The sequence below is a fragment of the Hyaena hyaena genome, unplaced genomic scaffold, assembly GCF_003009895.1.
Source record: "Hyaena hyaena isolate Hyena2069 unplaced genomic scaffold, ASM300989v1 scaffold_35, whole genome shotgun sequence".
NCBI lineage: Eukaryota > Metazoa > Chordata > Mammalia > Carnivora > Hyaenidae > Hyaena > Hyaena hyaena.
Genome location: NW_024080667.1, coordinates 2,993,520 through 3,011,188, shown reverse-complemented (window position 1 = coordinate 3,011,188; position 17,669 = coordinate 2,993,520). Strand labels below are relative to the sequence as shown.

The 17,669-nt window shown below is 57.6% G+C and overlaps 1 protein-coding gene across 1 annotated transcript in view; it reads right to left on the bottom strand.

Moving 5' to 3' along the window:
• PADI6 (peptidyl arginine deiminase 6) overlaps positions 1-16,531 on the bottom strand; it is a 21,702-nt gene extending 5,171 nt beyond the window's left edge. The window contains 9 exon segments of the mRNA XM_039228925.1: positions 989-1,100; positions 3,962-4,065; positions 4,334-4,512; positions 8,995-9,120; positions 10,186-10,300; positions 10,785-10,852; positions 13,762-13,834; positions 15,565-15,748; positions 16,428-16,531. Coding sequence (XP_039084856.1) covers positions 989-1,100; positions 3,962-4,065; positions 4,334-4,512; positions 8,995-9,120; positions 10,186-10,300; positions 10,785-10,852; positions 13,762-13,834; positions 15,565-15,748; positions 16,428-16,519 — 1,053 coding nt within the window. The 5' untranslated portion in view covers positions 16,520-16,531.
• Between the last annotated feature and the right edge of the window lie 1,138 nt (positions 16,532-17,669).

Sequence of the window (17,669 nt, the reverse complement as noted above, 5' to 3'; positions counted from 1 at the left end):
GGGGGGGGGGGGGGGGGGGGGGGGGGGGGGGGGGGGGGGGGGGGGGGGGGGGGGAGGGGCGCTCCTCTCTGGCACTGCTCAGGGGAAGCAGTCATGCTCTCTTCCCCAAATTACTACAGTTGCCTTGCAGATAGTTCCTTTTGATTCTTGTCCCTTCCTAAGGCCAGTTCTCGATTTCTCAGCCAGAGGGGACTTTTTAAAACCCAAATTGGAACATTTAACTCTCAATTCATACCTTCAGTGCCCTCTTGTCTCCTTGTGATCTAGTTTCTATTCCTTAACCTCGGCTTAGTAGAAGATCCCTAGGATAGGATCTGGCTCTTCCCTACCTTGGGGCTTCGTCCTTTGATCCGGCCATACCGGCCCTTCCGTTCTCCAAATCCTCCAAGTACATGCCCACTTAGGACCTCAGCTGTGTCCCTGCCCGAAGAGCCCTCATTTCTAATCCAGCACCTACCCCCCAGTCTTCATATGGCCAGCCCCGTTTCCTCGAAGACTTTCCTGTCCAGAGACTCCCTATGGCGTTTTGTGTTCATGAGTCCTGTGTCCTTGCTAGAGCGGGGCACGACCTGTCCCATCTGCTGCATCTCCAGCACTCAGGTCGATGCCATGTGGTCATCGCTCAGCTGTTTCTGGAGAATAGAGCACCAGACCTCGGGCTCTGCCAGGCCGAGCCAGACGCTGAAGGGGGGAGCCCTGCTCTAACCGCCGATAATGTGGATGTGCCAGACCTGTCAGCACCTAGGTGTTCTGTGGTCTTGAACACACGCATTCTCAAATGGGAAGAAGGTGGACTCAGCGCTCTCCCTTAGGGGCAGGCTGTTCTATCCGAGCCCTCTCTGATGTTCTAGAAACAGACACCTTTGGTTAGTCTTAGCTTCACTGGGCAGGTTGAGCAGACGCTTGTGAAGCTGGTCAGATGCGCTACATGCAAGTCTCCCAGCCCCTCCCCGATAGGTGGATTTCCCCAGGTGGGGGAGGGGGTTACCTGGAGCCACCTGCCCAGGCGATTGGGGTCCTCGTAGACAGATGCCACCTGGCTGTTGCTTTTCTCACTCAGCTCCATCACGGTGTTCACAAAACCTTGGACCTGCAGCTCTCTGCCATGGGAGAGAAGCCAACTCTGGGGGAGGCCTTCAAGGCTCCTCCCCACCCCAGTCATGGCCTCGTGGACCGGCGGGCAGGGGGCAGGGGCACCTCCTTCTGGTCCGGAGAGAGGACTCCTCCAGCCACCAGGTAAGTAGAGCTGCCGTCTCCTGCCTCCTGGCGCACAGTCTGATGCTTACAGCAGGTCTTGCTCAGCAACAGTGCGTGCATGGCGGAGGCAGGTCAAGAATTGCCAGGGTCGGTCCCCACCCTGGTTCCCTGCTTTGTCCCTGCCCCGCAGCCACACCCCACGTGTGCCTTCTGCCCCTGCCCCAGGCTCTCACCTCAGTCTACCTAGAGGGGGCTGGGTTTTTCTCCCAAGAAACTAAGCAGCTCAGTGCCCCCTTGGGATGGCCAGCAAGGCTGTCACATTTGTATGGTTGGTGGCGGGGGGAGCAGGTCTTGGACCCTGTTGTGCACAGCACCGGGCTTACAGGACCCTGTGTTCCTCGTTGGAGATAAACAGCGTTTGAGGCAACACATTAAGACCGCTCGTTTTACAAACAGATCCTCAGGAGTTGAATGCCAGCAAGGTCATACTGTTGGGAAGGGTCAGGATTGAGACTCTAGTCCAGTTCCAAGTCCAAGACTTGCTTTGCTATTCTAGGCTCCTAAAGAACCAATTTCTCAGGCCAACACAGACAAGACTTCAGGGAGCTTAGAAACCCAACAGTTGCCCCTGGCAAGGCCCGGAACAGTCTGAGGATGTGTGCTGAGGGAGGGAGGGAGGCAGGGAGGGAGGGAGGCAGGGAGGGAGGGAGGGAGGCAGGGAGGGAGGGAGGGAGGCAGGGAGGGAGGGAGGCAGGGAGGGAGGGAGGCAGGGAGGCGGAGTCACAGGCTTGCAGCTAAGCTGGATGGAGCTGTGCCTGCATACCACCTCCACAGGAGAGTCCTAGGAGACCAGGCTTTCAGCAAATGCCTCTTATGAGTGAACATCAGTCTCCAGATACAAAAGACAAAGTAGAAGGGTCTGGTGTCTGGGGATCTGGTACCAGCAGAATCCCTCAAGCTCTTTTTATTCTGAAACCTGGCATTCCTCTGGAGAGCCCTACTCTGTAGAGGCACCCCCACCCCCGTGGAAAGACATCTTCTATCCCCCACCAGGCATGGAGGAGGTAGAGAACCCCCCCACGAGGGACTGCCTCAGGACACTTGCACTACCTCCAACATCTCGCTCTGGCACCACCAGTTTCTACCGCCTCCATCTCCGGCTCACCGTCTCCGGGACCGCTGGTCCTCAGCTGCGGTCACCGCCGTCTTCGGTTCTCGACCTTCCTCCTCAGTCGGCTTAGAGTCTACGATCTCTAAGCTGTCATAATTAAACCCTTGTCCCCGTGCTTGGGCTGACTCGCCCAGCAGGAGCCCCACCCCCAGGTTAGCCCGGTTCCATGTTTCTTCCTCCCTAGAACTCCAGTGACTGAAAACAGCTGGAGGAAAGCTCCTGGTGACAACCTAACCTGGTCCTTAGCACGGACAGCCGTCCTCCGAGGACGTCCCCAGTCCCTTTGCTCCGTGCTCCCTCCTGGAGCTGCGGGTGAGTGGTCCTCGCACTGATCAAGGTCAACTGGACCTGCGGACCCATCCTGCCACCTTGGTTCCTGGAGCTGCCTTTTCCCCCTCTGACCAGACTCTTCTCTGCTGGGTCATTCCGTCAGTCTGTCCTTGGCTTCCCACCTTAAAAAAAATGGCCTTCCCTCGGCCCCACGTCCCCTTCTTGCGTCCCCCGTTCAGACTGTTTCTTTGGAGTTCTGCCAAGTACTCCCTTCCGCCTGCCCTTTGGTCCTTCTGCACCCGCTGCGGTTTCTCGCTGCCCAGCGTGTGCTCTGCCTCTTGCTAAACCCGGCCGGGCAGCTCCTCTTCTTGAGGTTTCACGTGGTGTTTCCACCTCCCTTAACATCCGCGTCTCCACTCTCCTGGGTTTCCTTCCCACTTCCTCTTCCTTCTCGGTTCCCTTTGCTACCTTCTTGTCCAGAGCTTGCTGCTCAGCCAGCTTTCCTATGCACTTACTCCTCCACTGAGCGTGGCCAGGCCTGCGGCTTTGAACTCCCTCCACCTGCCAGGGTCACCCAGACTGGTTTCAAGCTTCCAAGACCATCCCTTGAGCTCCAGAAGCTTAGAAACCCAATGGGTGCCCCCAGCTTTAAGCCACCAGAACCAAAGCACCCACTTGACCCCATGTCAGCAATGACACCACCATTCAACTTACTGCAAACCCCAAACTCAGGGGACTGTCTCCTTTCTCTGCAGCTCATGCATCAGCTAACCTGGCCAGGGGCAGGGTGGGGGGACGGGAGTCTACCGTCAGTGCCCCCCGTGAATCACCTGCTGTGCCACCACTCGCTGGCCTGGGCTGCTGCCGTGTCCGGCCCACATCGTTGCCGTAGCTGTATGGGTTCCTGCCTTCTGCCTGTACCCCTCGTTTTCCATGTGACCAGAGCGATGGCACACACAGGACTTCCCACTGGTTTAACCAGCCAGGGTCCTTTGCTGTCCCGGGAGCACATGCCTGTCCTTGCCTCTCTACATCCTTCACCCTGCTTCCCAACTCCGGATGCCACCTCGCGTCATTCCGCTGTCTCCCCAGAAGGACAGGGGAGGGACTGTCCTATTCACTGCTCCGTCCCTAGCGTCATGTGCATTGAAACAGGACTTCAGTAAGGACCGTCCTGGGGACAGGACTAGACAGTTCAGGCAGAAAGATCGCACTTGGCCGGGGAGAAGTCTTGTCTTCTTATCCCCCCGCCCCCCTGCCATGCAGACAGACAGATTGCCAGTTACAGGAAGGACAGGACACAGGCCCCCACAGGTGTCTTACCTGCACACGTAGACCTCTAGAGGCATCTGGGTGCTGGGGATAAAGACGCAAGGGGCCACCCGGAACACCACTGTGTCTTTGTACACCAGGGTCTCTGGAATGGACTGAAACGGCAGACACGATCCCGTCAGTGGCCTTGCTCTGAACCTACCCTCCCCCCCCACACTCCCCTCCCCCCGCAGGCCTCCAGCTACTCCGTTCAGCCCACCTCCGGGCCCCCACCTGTCCCCCGCTGCTCTTTCTCCCAAAGGCGGCATGAAACCCTAGCTCTACCTGCCAAGCCTGGTCTTCCCCGTCCCTGTCCACCTGGAGAGAGGTCTCCCTGCCCCCCAGTCCCCAGTCCAGGGGCTGTGGGGCTACTCAGGGACGTACCGGGTCTGGAGACTCCTCCACCAGTGAGACTGAGTAGGAGATTAGGCCTGAGAAGTCGGCAGACGGGAACTCTACAGCTTCAACATAGAAGGTTTCCTTCAAGTGGCTCTTGAGTGGGGCAAAGGTTTAGGTGTGCTGGCCAGGCCCCAGCAGCACCTCGAAGGTGCTCGAGCTGTCTTCTGAGGAGGAGAGAAAGCACAGGCTGCTGACATAGCCTGGTGCCCATCTCCACATCTGGTGGTCAGGGTACCCGCTCTGCCAGTCAGAACAAGATGCTCCCAGTTCCAGGAGAAGAGGAGCTGAGCTGGCTTTTCTGTGTCTGCATTTCTGGGATTCAGGACTTCATGGACAATCAAGTACTTGTTCCCAAATGAGGGCTACAAACGCTGTTCTCAAAGCCCAATCACACATCAAGGGTCGGGGCTCAGAGGAAGACACCTGCCTTCATGGTGCTCCGTCCAGGGGAAAGGCTCATAGGAGGTGGTTCTACGCTTTGGCCAACTTCAGGGAGGAGAGCCTACAAATGCTTAAAGGGGCAAAGGGGAGCCCAGCAGCCTCATCTGAAAAGTCAGACAGTAAGTAAGCGCTGGGAAGGCGTCCCAGAGAACGTCTGTGGGACAGGTTAGGCCTCGGAGGGTTTCCCCAAGAAGCCCAGGAAAGTTCCTACCAGCTGTGTGGAGCCCATCTCCTTCTGTCTTCTTAGGTTGTGAAATACAAATCCATGCCCAGCAGAGAGAAGGAAGTGGACCACACACCCTGTGGTGGTCTCTAGTTAATTCAATCCCCCATCTGTTCCTTCTCCATTTCCAGAGCTCACCCTGGCCCGAGGCCACCAGGCTTCCCTCCCCAATCCTTGCCCTGAAGCTCATCCTTCTAGCCCGTTCTGATGTGGCTGCCCAGCCCTGACGGCAGCTGTTCCTACTTAGAGCCTCTAGACAGACCCCAAGTCTAGGAAATCACACTCTAGGTTTATTGTGGCCACCACGGCCCCGAACTATCTGGGCTCTGCATCCCCTGCAGACCTCAGGCAGGGCAGGTGCCAGCTGCCTGGGCCTCCAGCTCCAAAGTCATAGGCATGGCTCCCGTTCACCGGCCTCTCGCTCTGGGTCACACTGCCATGGCCCACGTAGGGGCGGGGCTTCTCCAAACACACCGCAGCTACCGGCGAGTCTGCAGGAAACCTTACTGGGCCCTCGGCAGCTGGCCCCGGGTGATCTGGTTCCCATTGGCACAGACCAACGGCACCAGCCGCCCCGCGGCCCCCGACAGCAGCTGCTGTGGGCCCAGAACCTCCCACCACCCTGGGGCCCTGGGCCCCCCATGGCCGCTGCACCCAGGGGGACTCCCCCACGGAGGAGGGTCCCCCGTCTGCCTTGCCGCAGGCCCCTTCTCAGCCACATCGGTTTTTCTGCAGTGGACTCTGAGGGGCCTGCTCTTCTAGTTGCTGAATTTAAGCAAAGCTAACACTGTGTTGTGGACATACATATGCCAGGAACGATGGAGTCCACCCTCGCGATCCGGGTACGGAGGGAGAAGCGGTGCTTTGTGACCCAGATGGGCCCTTCATGCCTGTTCCTACCCCGTTCTCAGCTCTGCTACCCTTGACCTCAAGCCACCCTCCAACCCCTGCTTGGTCTGAGGCGGTCTGTCCCTAGCAGGCTGCGGGAGCAGCGGTGAATGCATCCTTCCAGAGCTAGAGGCCCAGCACACAGAGCCCACACGGATTTGAGCTGTGCCTTCTCTACCTTCCATGTACCATGGGATCGGTTCCTCATCGACACTTCCAGCCCATTCCTTTATCCCTCAAGAATCCAAGTCCCTTTGGGGGTGCCTGGGTGGCTCAGTTGGTTAAGCATCTGACTTTGGCTCAGGTCATGATCTCGTGGTTTCATGGATTCGAACCCCCCATCGGTCTCTGTGCCGACAGCTCAGAGCCTGGAGCCTGCTTTGGATTTTGTGTCTCTCTTTCTCTTTGTCTCTCCCCCACTCGTGCTCTCTTTTAATTTTTAATATTTTTGAAAAAGAGTCCTAGTCCCTTTGAAGGGCATGCCCGCAGAGAACGCCACCTGCCCCCTTCCTTTCTGCACCCGATTGGCACCCTCAGCATCCTCTGTGGACTATTCTAGTACAGGCTGGTCTCCACCGCTATCATGGCCATTGCTAGTCACACCCTAGACCAGCCCATCCACACAGTCCACTCTCTTGACTTATTGCAATGGACTAGAGCTCTGTCCCACCTCAGATGCCCAGCTCCACACCCACGGCCTGGACATCACCTCTGGGCAGGCTGTCCGCGTCCTGTCTTTTTAGCTCACCTAGACTCCCACCTCTGCAATTCTTCAACCCAGCCCCCACCCTGCCTACTGCTGATGCTGCTCTCGTCCCCCACCCCCCTACATACACATTCCAGGAATCATGACTACACCCACTCCCTTGCACACGCCATCCGCTCCCACACCAAGACCTCAACTCTGGTTAAGCCCGATCTGTAAAGCTCTCATGGAGGCACCTGGGTGGCTTAGTCGGTTAAGCATCTGACTCTTGAGTTCAGCTCAGGTCGCGATCTCAAGTTTCGTGGAATCGGGTCCTATGTCAGGCTCTCTGCCGTTAGCACAGAACTTGCTTGGGATTCTGTGTCTCCCTCTTTCTGCCCCTCCCCTGCTTGTGGGTGCTCTCTCAAAAATAAAGTTAAAAAATAAAGCTCTCTTGTATCCACACAGTCAGAGGAAACACCATGCTGAGAAGACCCCACGTTAGGAAGTGACCAAACCTCAGAGCCGCTCCCAACACTGCCCGGAAAAACTAGTGTCACGCTCCCTCACCCCCGTCCATTTGCGCTCCCACTTCTCACATTCTCTTCCTGTCTCCTCCCCCTGAGATGCGCTTCCTCCCCTCCCATCGGGTCAGTGCCCCCTGCAGAGGTACAATGTTCTAGCATCTTCCGACACCCCCCCTCCATCCCAGCACCCCAGTCGCTACCTCCTCCACACGGTCCCCTTGACGGTAGAGTCCTCTGCCATAGACCCACCGCCTGCCCACTTCGCCATGGTTCCCAGCTCCACGGCTCTTAGCAAATCACGAGTGACGGCGATATTGGAAACCCAGATTTTCACCATCGATTTGATCAGCAGCAGCAGCAGCAGCAGCAGCAGTCACCACCGCCACCACCACAGCTGATCATGGCCCTCACGCAAGGCTGCCTTTCCTTGGTTTCTAGAACTTCAGCTCTGGCTTATCTTTGGAAGTTTCCCCTCAGACTCCTTTGCTCTGTCTTATAAAGAGCTGTGGTTCTCAAACTATGGCCTGCTTCAAACCCTCCTAAGGGTTTCTGGAAATCGCCATGTGCTGTGTATCCCTGCCCGGCCTTTTTAAAATGAGGTTTTAAAAATGTTAAACTCCACTCCCAGCGTGGGGCTCAGACTTACAATGCTGCAATCAAGAGTCACAGGCTCCACAGGTGCCTGGTCCCCTGTATTGAGTACTTCAAAACAAAACAACCCCTTAATCTCCACTCCCAACACGGGCTCTAACTCCTGACCACAATGTCAAGGGTCACATGCTCTACCGACCTAGCCAGCCAGGCACCCCTGGGTGTTTAAGTAAAACCCTAACAGCTTGATAGAGGTAATGGAGGACATGCTTAGCAAGTGATACAAATCACGGCCTCCCTTATCCATTCACGGTGGGCAGCCTGGGGCAGAACGGTCCCCCATGGCCCAATCCAGGCTTACACCCACAGGTCTACCGCTCACTCCCAGCCCGCGTGGGGAGGGACCACATATAACCTACTGCCTTTTCTGGTTAGTCCCACACCACTTCCAAGTTCAGCTGTGGTCTACAGGAGACGAGAGGAGACGGAGCTAGGGCCCCTGAGCACAGGGGAGGAAGCGGCCAAGACCTCCTCTCCAGAGCTGGGCCCCAAGAGACAGTCATTGTATAGACAGCAGAGCATTGCCCAGTCGCCCAGCTGAAGCTGAACTTGGCTTTGGGAGAAGGGAATATACCGGTACGTGCCTCCAGATGCAGCATTAAACCTCACCTTCGGGAACTTAGAGGCACTGAATGCTAAACCAGCTGAGGTAGATAGAAGACTGGTTTGTTCAAGGAGGACTTGCTGGAGGTGGGCGTGTCCACTTTCTAAGCCACAGCCCACGTGCCTTGGCCTATAGAACGGAACGTGCCACCTGCCTTCCAGGCCACCAAGGCTCCAGGTGGGCGGGGTGGGGGCGTGGTGCTGGGGCAGACATGTTAGAACACACTCCCTCCTTGGCCTCAGAGCTCTGGAAACTTAGGAGGGAGGGGTCTTGGAAGAGGAGGGAGGAAGCACGCTTCTGGGAGGAGTCGCTGGGAAGGAGCTTATCTGATCTGTGTGAGACACTAGCGTCTGGCCAGTATGCATTTCTCCTCTGCAGCCAATCCTGCAGGAGGGGCACCATCCTCCCCCTCCTGGGGGCAGGTGGCTTGGACGTACCGGACTCTTAGTCTGTGGAAGTGGCAGCCAGGGAGTCCTAGGGACACGAGTGTGGCCACACCATACCCCGACCGTCAGCCCGAGGTCCCAGCAGGCCTGTGACAGGGCCGGGCTGGGAGCCACGTGGCCGTGGTGGCCCCTGACGCAGTGGAAATGTAGGTAAAGCTAGAGGCAGTGCCAGGACACTCACTCTGGGGCCGGTAGACTCGGGCCTTCTCCGCCTCTTCCTTGGAGGTGTGGAGAACCAGCCGGTATTTCTTTAAAGTGCAGCTGGGCCCTTGAACGTTCAAGGTCATCTGGGACAGACTCTCTATTTCTGGGCAAGAGACAAGGTAAAGGCTGAGGGGCCTCTGCAGTCAGCACTGCAGAGGCGGAGAGAGGCGGGGAGCCCAGGGTTGGGGCTTGTGGAGCGGAGCACTGGGGACCCCCGGGCTCCCGCTCCGGCCCAGCCCTGCCTCAGTTCTCTGCTACTTGCTCCCCGCGTGGCCACAGGCAACTTGCCTCGCCTGCCACACCTGGGGTCTGCTTTGAGTTAGGACAGCATTTACCCCACAGATCTGGGGGTGTGCACGGCCCCCACAAACACCAAGAACAGGGCCTCACACGGCCATTTGAGTGTGGGTTCCCCTCCAGCCTTGGTGTGAACTAGGGCACCCCTTTCTGCTGCCAAGACCTAGACCCTTCACCCCAACCTCAGGTGAGGACCAGATCCAAGACTGCTTTTGCCTGAGATGGTCAGGGATCCTGCCCCAGGTCATGAGAGGGTTTTTAGGAAGAGGCTCGCATACCCCTCATGTGTGTTCGTTTGGATTCAACTTTATGAATGAAGCCGGCTAGGCCGTCCCCATTTTACAGATGGGGACAATGAGACCAGAGAAGTTAACATGCTCAAGTCCACAGCCAGGCGATAACCGTCTGTTATCCAATTATCAGGACCCACCGGGCCAGGTGGCCGCTTTCTTCCTAGTTACAAACGTCAAGCCTCTAACAAGAGACTTTAGGCTCAGGGCATCAAGGTGGCTCAGTTAAGTGTCCTGCTTTGGCTCAGGTCATGATCTCAAGGTTTGGGAGTTCAAGGCCTGCTCTGGGCTCTACTCTGGTATCTCAGGGCCTGGAGCCTGTTTCAGATTCTGTGTCTCCTTCTCTCTCTCTCTCTCTCTCTCTCTCTCTGCCACTTCCCTGTTTGTGCCCTCGTTCTCAAAAATAAAGAGAAATAGAGAAAGAGGGAGGGAGAGAGCGAGACTGAGACTTTAGGCTCAGAGGGGGACCTCAGCCTAGAATCCGTGTTTGCCGAGGGGCGTGGCAGCAAAGCCCCAGGAAAAGCTATAGATCCCACGAAGCAAAGGTGGCGAGGGTCCCAGGGACAGCGGCCAGTTCTTACCCTCGGGAAAGAACACCTTCGTGGTCTTCTTGTCCATGGCCTGGCCCTTGTCGGCAGGGCTGCAATTCACAAGCAAGATGGCACCCCAGCCACTGGGCCCCCAGACCCAGTGTTTCTGCAACGAGAACTGGAATGCGGATTCAGGAGGAAGCGGGTACATCCTGCTTCCCAGACACGACCCTGCACACCGGGAACAGGGCCAAGACTTTCTCCAGGGGGGCAGGGACCTCTCTGCCAACGCAAGCGCCTAACAGAAGAGGGTGAGGTCAGAGGAGCGCGTCAAGAGGAAGGGAGGAAGCTGGTGCAGGTCACAGCTCCTCAGCCAGCCCCAGTGCCTGGGAAGGAGGTACAGAGGCAAATGAGAGGAGACCCGTCCCATGCGGGGCAGGGGGGAGGGGGGGTGGGGGCTGTTCTAGGCGACCACACCACCAACTAGGCTACGATGGGGCCCAGCATCGCCACACATTTTTGGGGTTTTTTGGGAGAGCTAGAAATGGACGTGATCAGTTCCCATTGTATTGCAGGTTTTTTGACTTCAGAGGCTTTAGGAAATCCAGATGGAGTCTGGGGGGCCCGTGCCCCTCCCCGGACAGCCTCACCTTAGCCTGCTTGTCGCTGGCCATCTCGACTTGCCCACTGCGGTAGAGGTCCACGTCCAGGGAGACCACTGAAACGAGAGAAATTCACCGCCCCCTAGGCCTGCTGGATGGAGCCTCAACGCAGCAGGTGATCCCCGTGCTGCCTGAGGGGACCAGGGGTGCCCAGCCTTCCAGGCATGCTGACAGCTTTGCAGAAAGTCCCCTCAGAGGCAGACCGCTTCCTGTGATCGAGCCTGGAGGGGACCACGTATCTGTGTGCCTCCCCCAGCCCCCCAGGAACTCACAGAACAATTCCGCCATGGTCCTGATGCCATATCGTGCCACTTGGCCTCTACCCAGGTGATGCCTACCTAGAGGGCCCACTCTCCAGCCTTCTGGAGAGCTTAGCACTCTAAGACTTAAGAAAGGCTCAATACATGGCAATTCCAAGCCTCTCAGAGCTTAAGGATCCAGGCTTGGCTCAAATATCACCATCAAGGCTTCTCCTCCAGTCTCCACATTCTCCACCTTCTGTCTCTTCCCACCACACGCTGGCCTTGGTGTGCCTTTACCCTGGTTTTATTTTTGTTCATAGCTCTTATCTGATGTGCTAAGTCCCAAATGGAATGTCAGGGCCACGAGAACAGAACACGATGGCTACATACACTTAGCGCCTGGTATGGATGCTCACGGACCAGATACCTTCTAGGAAGCTGGCTTCAATCTTCAGGAGGTGTGTGCAAACGTGCGCGCTCACACGGCGCATGCACGCACACGGCGCATGCACACACACACCCAACGGTGGCAAGGGGTGAAGAAAGAAGGAAAATGACATCATGTCTGATGGTAGAAATGCCGTGGGAAACAAGGGAGGGATGTGTTTTAGTTTTAGATCAGAGGAGTCCTCCAAACTGAAACGTGAACAGAGCCCTGAAGGAGGCATCAGAGTGATCGATGTCAATATTTAGGGAAGAACAAGTAGAATAGGAAGTGCCGAGTGGCAAGGTCAAAGGTCAAGAGGCCAGTGTGCCCAGAGCAGAAGGGGCATGGGAGAAACAGGCTACAGGTCAGAGGTAGCAGGAGACTAGCTCAGGTAGGTTTTGTGGGTAGAGGATGTCAGCTTTGATCCACGTGTGCAGAAGGAACAGAAGGCTTTGATCCGTGGAAGCATTATCGGATAGCCTTCTGAAGATATACTGCTCTGGGGGCCAGGTCAGGAGTGGACCCGTAGAGCGGGAAGGATGGCGCAGGAACCCCACCAGGGGACCCTTGCAGGAACCCAAGCAACAGGATGGTGGCTTGGACCAGCCGAGAGCATCGAAGTGGCCTGGGTGCATCGAAGTGGCCTGGGTGTGGATTCCAGCTAACTTTGATGAAACAGCAGCAAGATTCAGGGCTGGACATGGGCAGAGGGAAAAGGAAGGGGGACACCCAGGATTGGGGCCCAACCAGCTAGAAGCACAGACCACGGTCTGTTGCAATGGGAAGACCATCGGGAAGGTGGGCACTGGAGGGAGGGAGAGAGAACCAGCTCAGTTTGGGTCCTCCTCCGCCATCTTCCCCAGAAGTAGAACTAGTTCCGCATGGGATAGATTAGCTTGGAGACACATCAGTTAGACACTCAAGAAGTTACACTGGGGCAGCAGATTCCCGAGTCAAGTTGGTGGGAGGCGCTGGATGAGAAGAGCTTGGGGGAGTCCCGTCTGCAGAGCCACAGGACCGGCTCCCTGAGCCCCAAGCACTTCCGCCAGGTGGGGGCAGGTGGCTGGGTGATGAAGGATCCAGAAGGACCCGAGAAGGAACAGCCAGCTGGGTAGGAAGAAAACAGAGTGCAGGGTCCCTGAAAGGTCAGTAGAATGCGTCAAGAAAGGGTAACCGGTTGTATGAAAGCTGCCGACAGGTCAAGGCAGTAGAAGACCGAGCAGACCACTGGGCTTAGTGAAGTAGAGGTCATTCGGGTCCTCCCTAAGGGCAGTGGGGAGTCAGACTTGAGAAGGTACCAGAGAAAAGGGAAGACACACAGATGGTGCAAGGTCGGGGAGTGGAGCTCAAAGAAGACGCAGAAGCAGATTTAGGAGAGATCTCATTCCTTAAGAGAATAGGCAGCACAGCCTCCTCCCATTAAGTGAATGGATGTGATAGCAGAGCGCGCGGGCGGTTCAGTCGGTTAAGCTTCCGACTTCAGCTCAGGTCATGATCTCAAGGATCAGGAATTCAAGCCCCGCGTCGGGCTCTGTGTTGACAGCTGGGAGCCTGGAGCCTGCTTCAGATTCTGTGTCTCCCTCTCTCTCTCTGTCCCTCCCCTGTTCACAGTCTCTCAGAAATAAACATTAAAAGGGGTGCCCGGGTGGCTTAGTTGGTTAAGCCTCCGACTTTCGCTTAGGTCATGATCTCGTGGTTCGTGGGATCGAGCCCCGCGTTGGGCTCTGTGCTGACTGCCAGCTCAGAGCCTGGAGCCTATTTCAGAGTTTGTATCTCCCTCTCTCTCTGACCCTCCCCTGCTCATGCTGTCTCTCTCTCTCTCGCTCTCCTAGAAATAAAAATTTAAAAAAATAAACATTAAAAAAAAATGGATGGGATAAGCTTGTTCTGGGATGATCCAGAAAAGAAATGGAGGAAGGGTAGTGGCTTCCTATGGCAGCAAGTTGCTGAAGGAAGGCTCTGAATGAGAGGGGAAAGGATCGAACATGAGAATTAACCACGCACCAGACACGCCACCAGCCGTACCCCCGGGAGGCAGGAGGAGGTGCTGGCCATGAGTAGCTGCGGAAAACGAGGGAGCCCGGGGAACCTCGAGGGGGCCTGGGGAAACTCCCAGGTCTGCTCTCTGAGAACGAGGTCAGCAGTGACGGAGCTTTGAGGGACTGTGTGAACGGGCATGCTGGGTGAACCCATCCAGGACTGGTGGGAGACTCACTATGGCCGGGAGAGCCCCTCCCCTCCCCCTGCTGCTGCTGCAAAGCCCACCCCTCTTCGCCTGGGGTGGGAACACACTCACCAATACCAGTGAGGCAGAGCACAGCCGTGGCCACAGGGACTTCCTCATCAGGCAGATAGTAAGAGACCAGAACCTGTGGAGACAGCAGCCAGAACCCACGGGAGGGACGGGGAGGGGAACAGGACTTGGGTTAAGTACCCAAGTCCGGCCATTTGACTTTGGTCTCCTGTTCCAGCTTCTGAGGTCTTGTAGCTAGGGCAGGGTCCCAGTCCGGTCTAGAACCTGCCATGACCCTGCCAAGCACTTCCACATGGAGGCCTCACCTCCCCCAGTGGGCTCTACCCCAAGGGCAGAGAGATCAAGGCCCTCGATCAGGAAGGGGCCGCACAAGATTGAAGTTCCAGGCTGTCTCCAGAGGTCAAGATTTAGAGGACACTTCCCGTCCCCCTACTACGCACTTGTGCAACTGCTGGCCCACCTGGTGCCCCCGAGATGGCCGTGGGCCAGCAGCGTCTCCCAGCTGTGAACCGGCCCACTCAAAAGGAAGTAGGACACCCAGGGTGGGGGCTGGAATTCGAACCCGGTCTTTCCCACATCCTGTACCGAGTTTCCAGAGGGGCCTTTCTACTTTAGGCAAAGACCTGCCCTTCGGCCACGGCCTGGGCCACAAAGGCTCATCACAAACCAGAGAACTAACCAGTGGCCGGGGCCGTACTCTCACGCCTGTGACCCACCGCCTGCTCCTAAATGGAAACTTAGGTCCTCCGAGGTCCAGCATCTCTCCTGGCGGTGCTAGAGGCTGAGACCCGGGCAGAGAGCACTTCTCTGGTCCTCTGGGCCCAGCCTGGATACACCCCGGTCCTGAATCTTACCTGGGAGGCACGCTGTGCTGGAGCGTTACCCGCTTCCGAGGGAGCCCCCTGCCCCTGGCACAGAGCACAGAACGGGGTGTGCACTGCCCACCTGTCCTCTGCCAATTACCAGCGGACCACGCCGTGCGGCCGAGCGCCCTCATCCTGAGCGGCCTCACCTGTGCTCGCACCCTCACCTCACATCGAGTCACCTGGAGGGAGTGGCGCCCCACAGGAGCCAGGGACTCGCCCTGGAGGCAGACTTAATTGGCAGGGGGTGTGGCCTGCGTGGGGAGCATTACCAAGTCTCTGCTGGTTCCAATCAGCCTGGAGCACAATCAGCTGCTGTCACAGAACCCCCCCCCCCCCCATAAGGGGCCTGCTCTGCAAGGAAGTGAACCCCCCCAGTGCCCCCAGGGTCGCATTTGCCCAGAGAAAGAGCACAGTCTCAGGCTCAAATTCTAGGTCTGCCCCACTCTAGCTAGGTCATGGAGGTCGAGCACACTCTCTGTGCCTCAGTTTCCTTGTGCGGAAGAGGGGAAAGGCCGATCTCTTGAAAGGCGATTCAATACCCAGTAGACATCATGCATTTAATACACGTTAGCTCTTAAGGTTCATGAAGACCTCCACACCCAGACCAGCCTGGGTCAAAAAGCCCAGTGGAGTTGTGCGGCTAAAAACCTTTGAGCCGGACTTTAAGAGCAGCTAGTGTGGAAGCTAGCGGGGTGTTGTGGTCAGGAGTGCACAAGGCGAAGACGGACGTGCTTGAACTTGAGTCCTGGTTCCGCGGATCACTGGCTTGGGCAGGGCACTTCCTCACCCGGTGAGTCTATCTGCCTGTCTGTATAATGGGTTCACGGGCTGCCCACCTCGCAGGTTTGAGCAGCCATTGAACGTCATGCCAAACACCTGCACGGCATTTGTCACGGACTCTGGGCGGATGGAGCACCAGCCTTCAGGAGGGAGCACCCTCCCCTGGGGGATTCCCCCTCACCCCCACCCCCAGGCTTACCTTGTCACCATCGGGGGCAGAGCTGGGGGAGATCATATTCACCAGGACGTCCATGGGATCAGACAGAGGCCACCGGGTCATGGCCATCTCCTCCTTGGTCATCAACGGGGACGTGTTGTGGACGCTAACCAGGACCCCCGGAGAGCCACTGACGGTGAAGGACTTGCATTTCTCCGGGGCACACCTGCTTGGCCCGACCAGGAGACAGACCCTAGGGCCCAAGGATCTCAGGGGGTGGCCCCTCACCCTCTCTCTCCTTAGGGCACCTTGGTGGTTCTCACACAATATCAGCCTCACTCCCACTGGCCCCCACTGCAAGGAGCCTGGTCCTCCCTCCCACGGAGGCTCTAGAAGTTACCAAAGCTGCATCTTATTTATAAACCCACGAAGGGAGGAAGGGTTTGTCTGAGCCAGAAGGGATCCCTAGAGGAGAAGAAAGGTGAGCTAGGCCGGGGGGCGGGGAGGCCATGCTGGGACCCGGGGAAGACCTAGCCTCTCAGGAGCAAGCCCCCCACAACTAAGGCTCCAGTTTACAGGAACCCCCCTCACTTAATCCTTATGGCCTCCTGGAGAGCCAGCCCCACCCCTATTTCACAGGCAAGGGGACAGAAGGGGCAAGGCACTTGTTTCTCTAAGGTCCTACAGCCCACGCGGGGCAGAGGCAGGATTTAGGTCAGAATCCTGCAGAATCAGGACTAGGAGGCCCTTAGAGACCAAACCCGGCTCCCCGAGATGAGGCAGGACCCAAAGAGGCAGAGAAGGGAGGTGACCTCCGCCCCCCCACACAGTCTAGGGCCAACCCCCGACACGGGGGCCGAGCACCAGCCTCCCTGCCCAGACCCACCCCCCAGGCAGCTCCGCACCCGCTGAGATCCAGGTAGATTTCCATGCCCAGCACACAGAGGGCACGGACAGGGCCGTCCAGTGACAGGTGGATGATGCTCTGGAAGGACATGGCGCGGCCCTCCAGGCTGGCCGCCCGTATGACAGCCTTCGCTCGGCACAGCAGCCTCAGATAACCCCGGAGTTGCCCCGCGGCCCTCCCCCCTTATGGGCTCAGGGCCTCTCCGCCCCCCTGCTTGTTAAGGCTTCAGCAGCTGCCCAGGTGCAACTGATTTTCTCCATAGAGACTTGCAGATGGGGACTGGGGGTGGGGTGGGGTCTAAGCCCCCCGGCATCACTAATTAGCCAGGCAGCTGATTAATCAGGGCATCTGAGGCTGCTCCTTAGGCCTCTGGCCTTCAGCTGAGAGCAAGAGGGGAGTGGGGAGCGGGTGTGGGGGGCTGGGCAATCCGGGCGCTGTAGGACTGACTCAGATGGAAGCCGTCGGGGGTGAGCATCTGCAGGGGTGTGTGGGGCGACATCGCTGGGCTCAGGGGCCTCCGCTCTAGGGCAGGAGTATCCTGGAAACAGAGGAGGCGAGCCCGGCAAAGTGCTGGACTAGTGTTTCTCAGACCGTGGTGCCTGCAAAACCGATCGGGAGGCTTGTTAACGTTACAGATGCCTGGACCTGGCAGGTCCGGGGTGTGTGGCCCAGCGGCCAGGCGACGAGGGGGCGCACCTTGTCCCTGTCGGCAGCTCCCAGAGGCAACACAGCGAGTGCAGGTGGAATGCGTGGATGCAGGAGCCCTGGCTGAGCCTGGTTCTCCAGCTGTCCCCCGTCTCCCCTGAGCTCGCCCGGCAAAGGACTCCTGCTCCGGCCCAAGGGACTTACCAGCCGACGTGAAAGCTGTGCGCATTTCATGTTTTATGTGAAGGTTACGGTCATTCTTGAACAGGTGCCACACTCACATGGCTCCAGGTTCAGAGGGGCTGTGCCCTTCCTGCTCTCTCACCCACCTCGTTCCGGGTGGAGGCAGGACCAAGCACACATGCGTGCATACTCTCCCCCCTCCTCGTTTTTATGTAAATACTACGTGGTGCCCATATCTTGCTGTCTGCGTGTCATAGTGCGACTTGGGGAGAAGTTCTTCCCGGCAGCATGTGGAAAGCATCCTTACCCTTTCCTATGGCTCCGTGGTACCCCACACAGGGCCACACCATTATATGTGGACGTATTTGTCTCCCGGTTTTTGCCCTGACACACGGACGCTGTGACGTGTGAC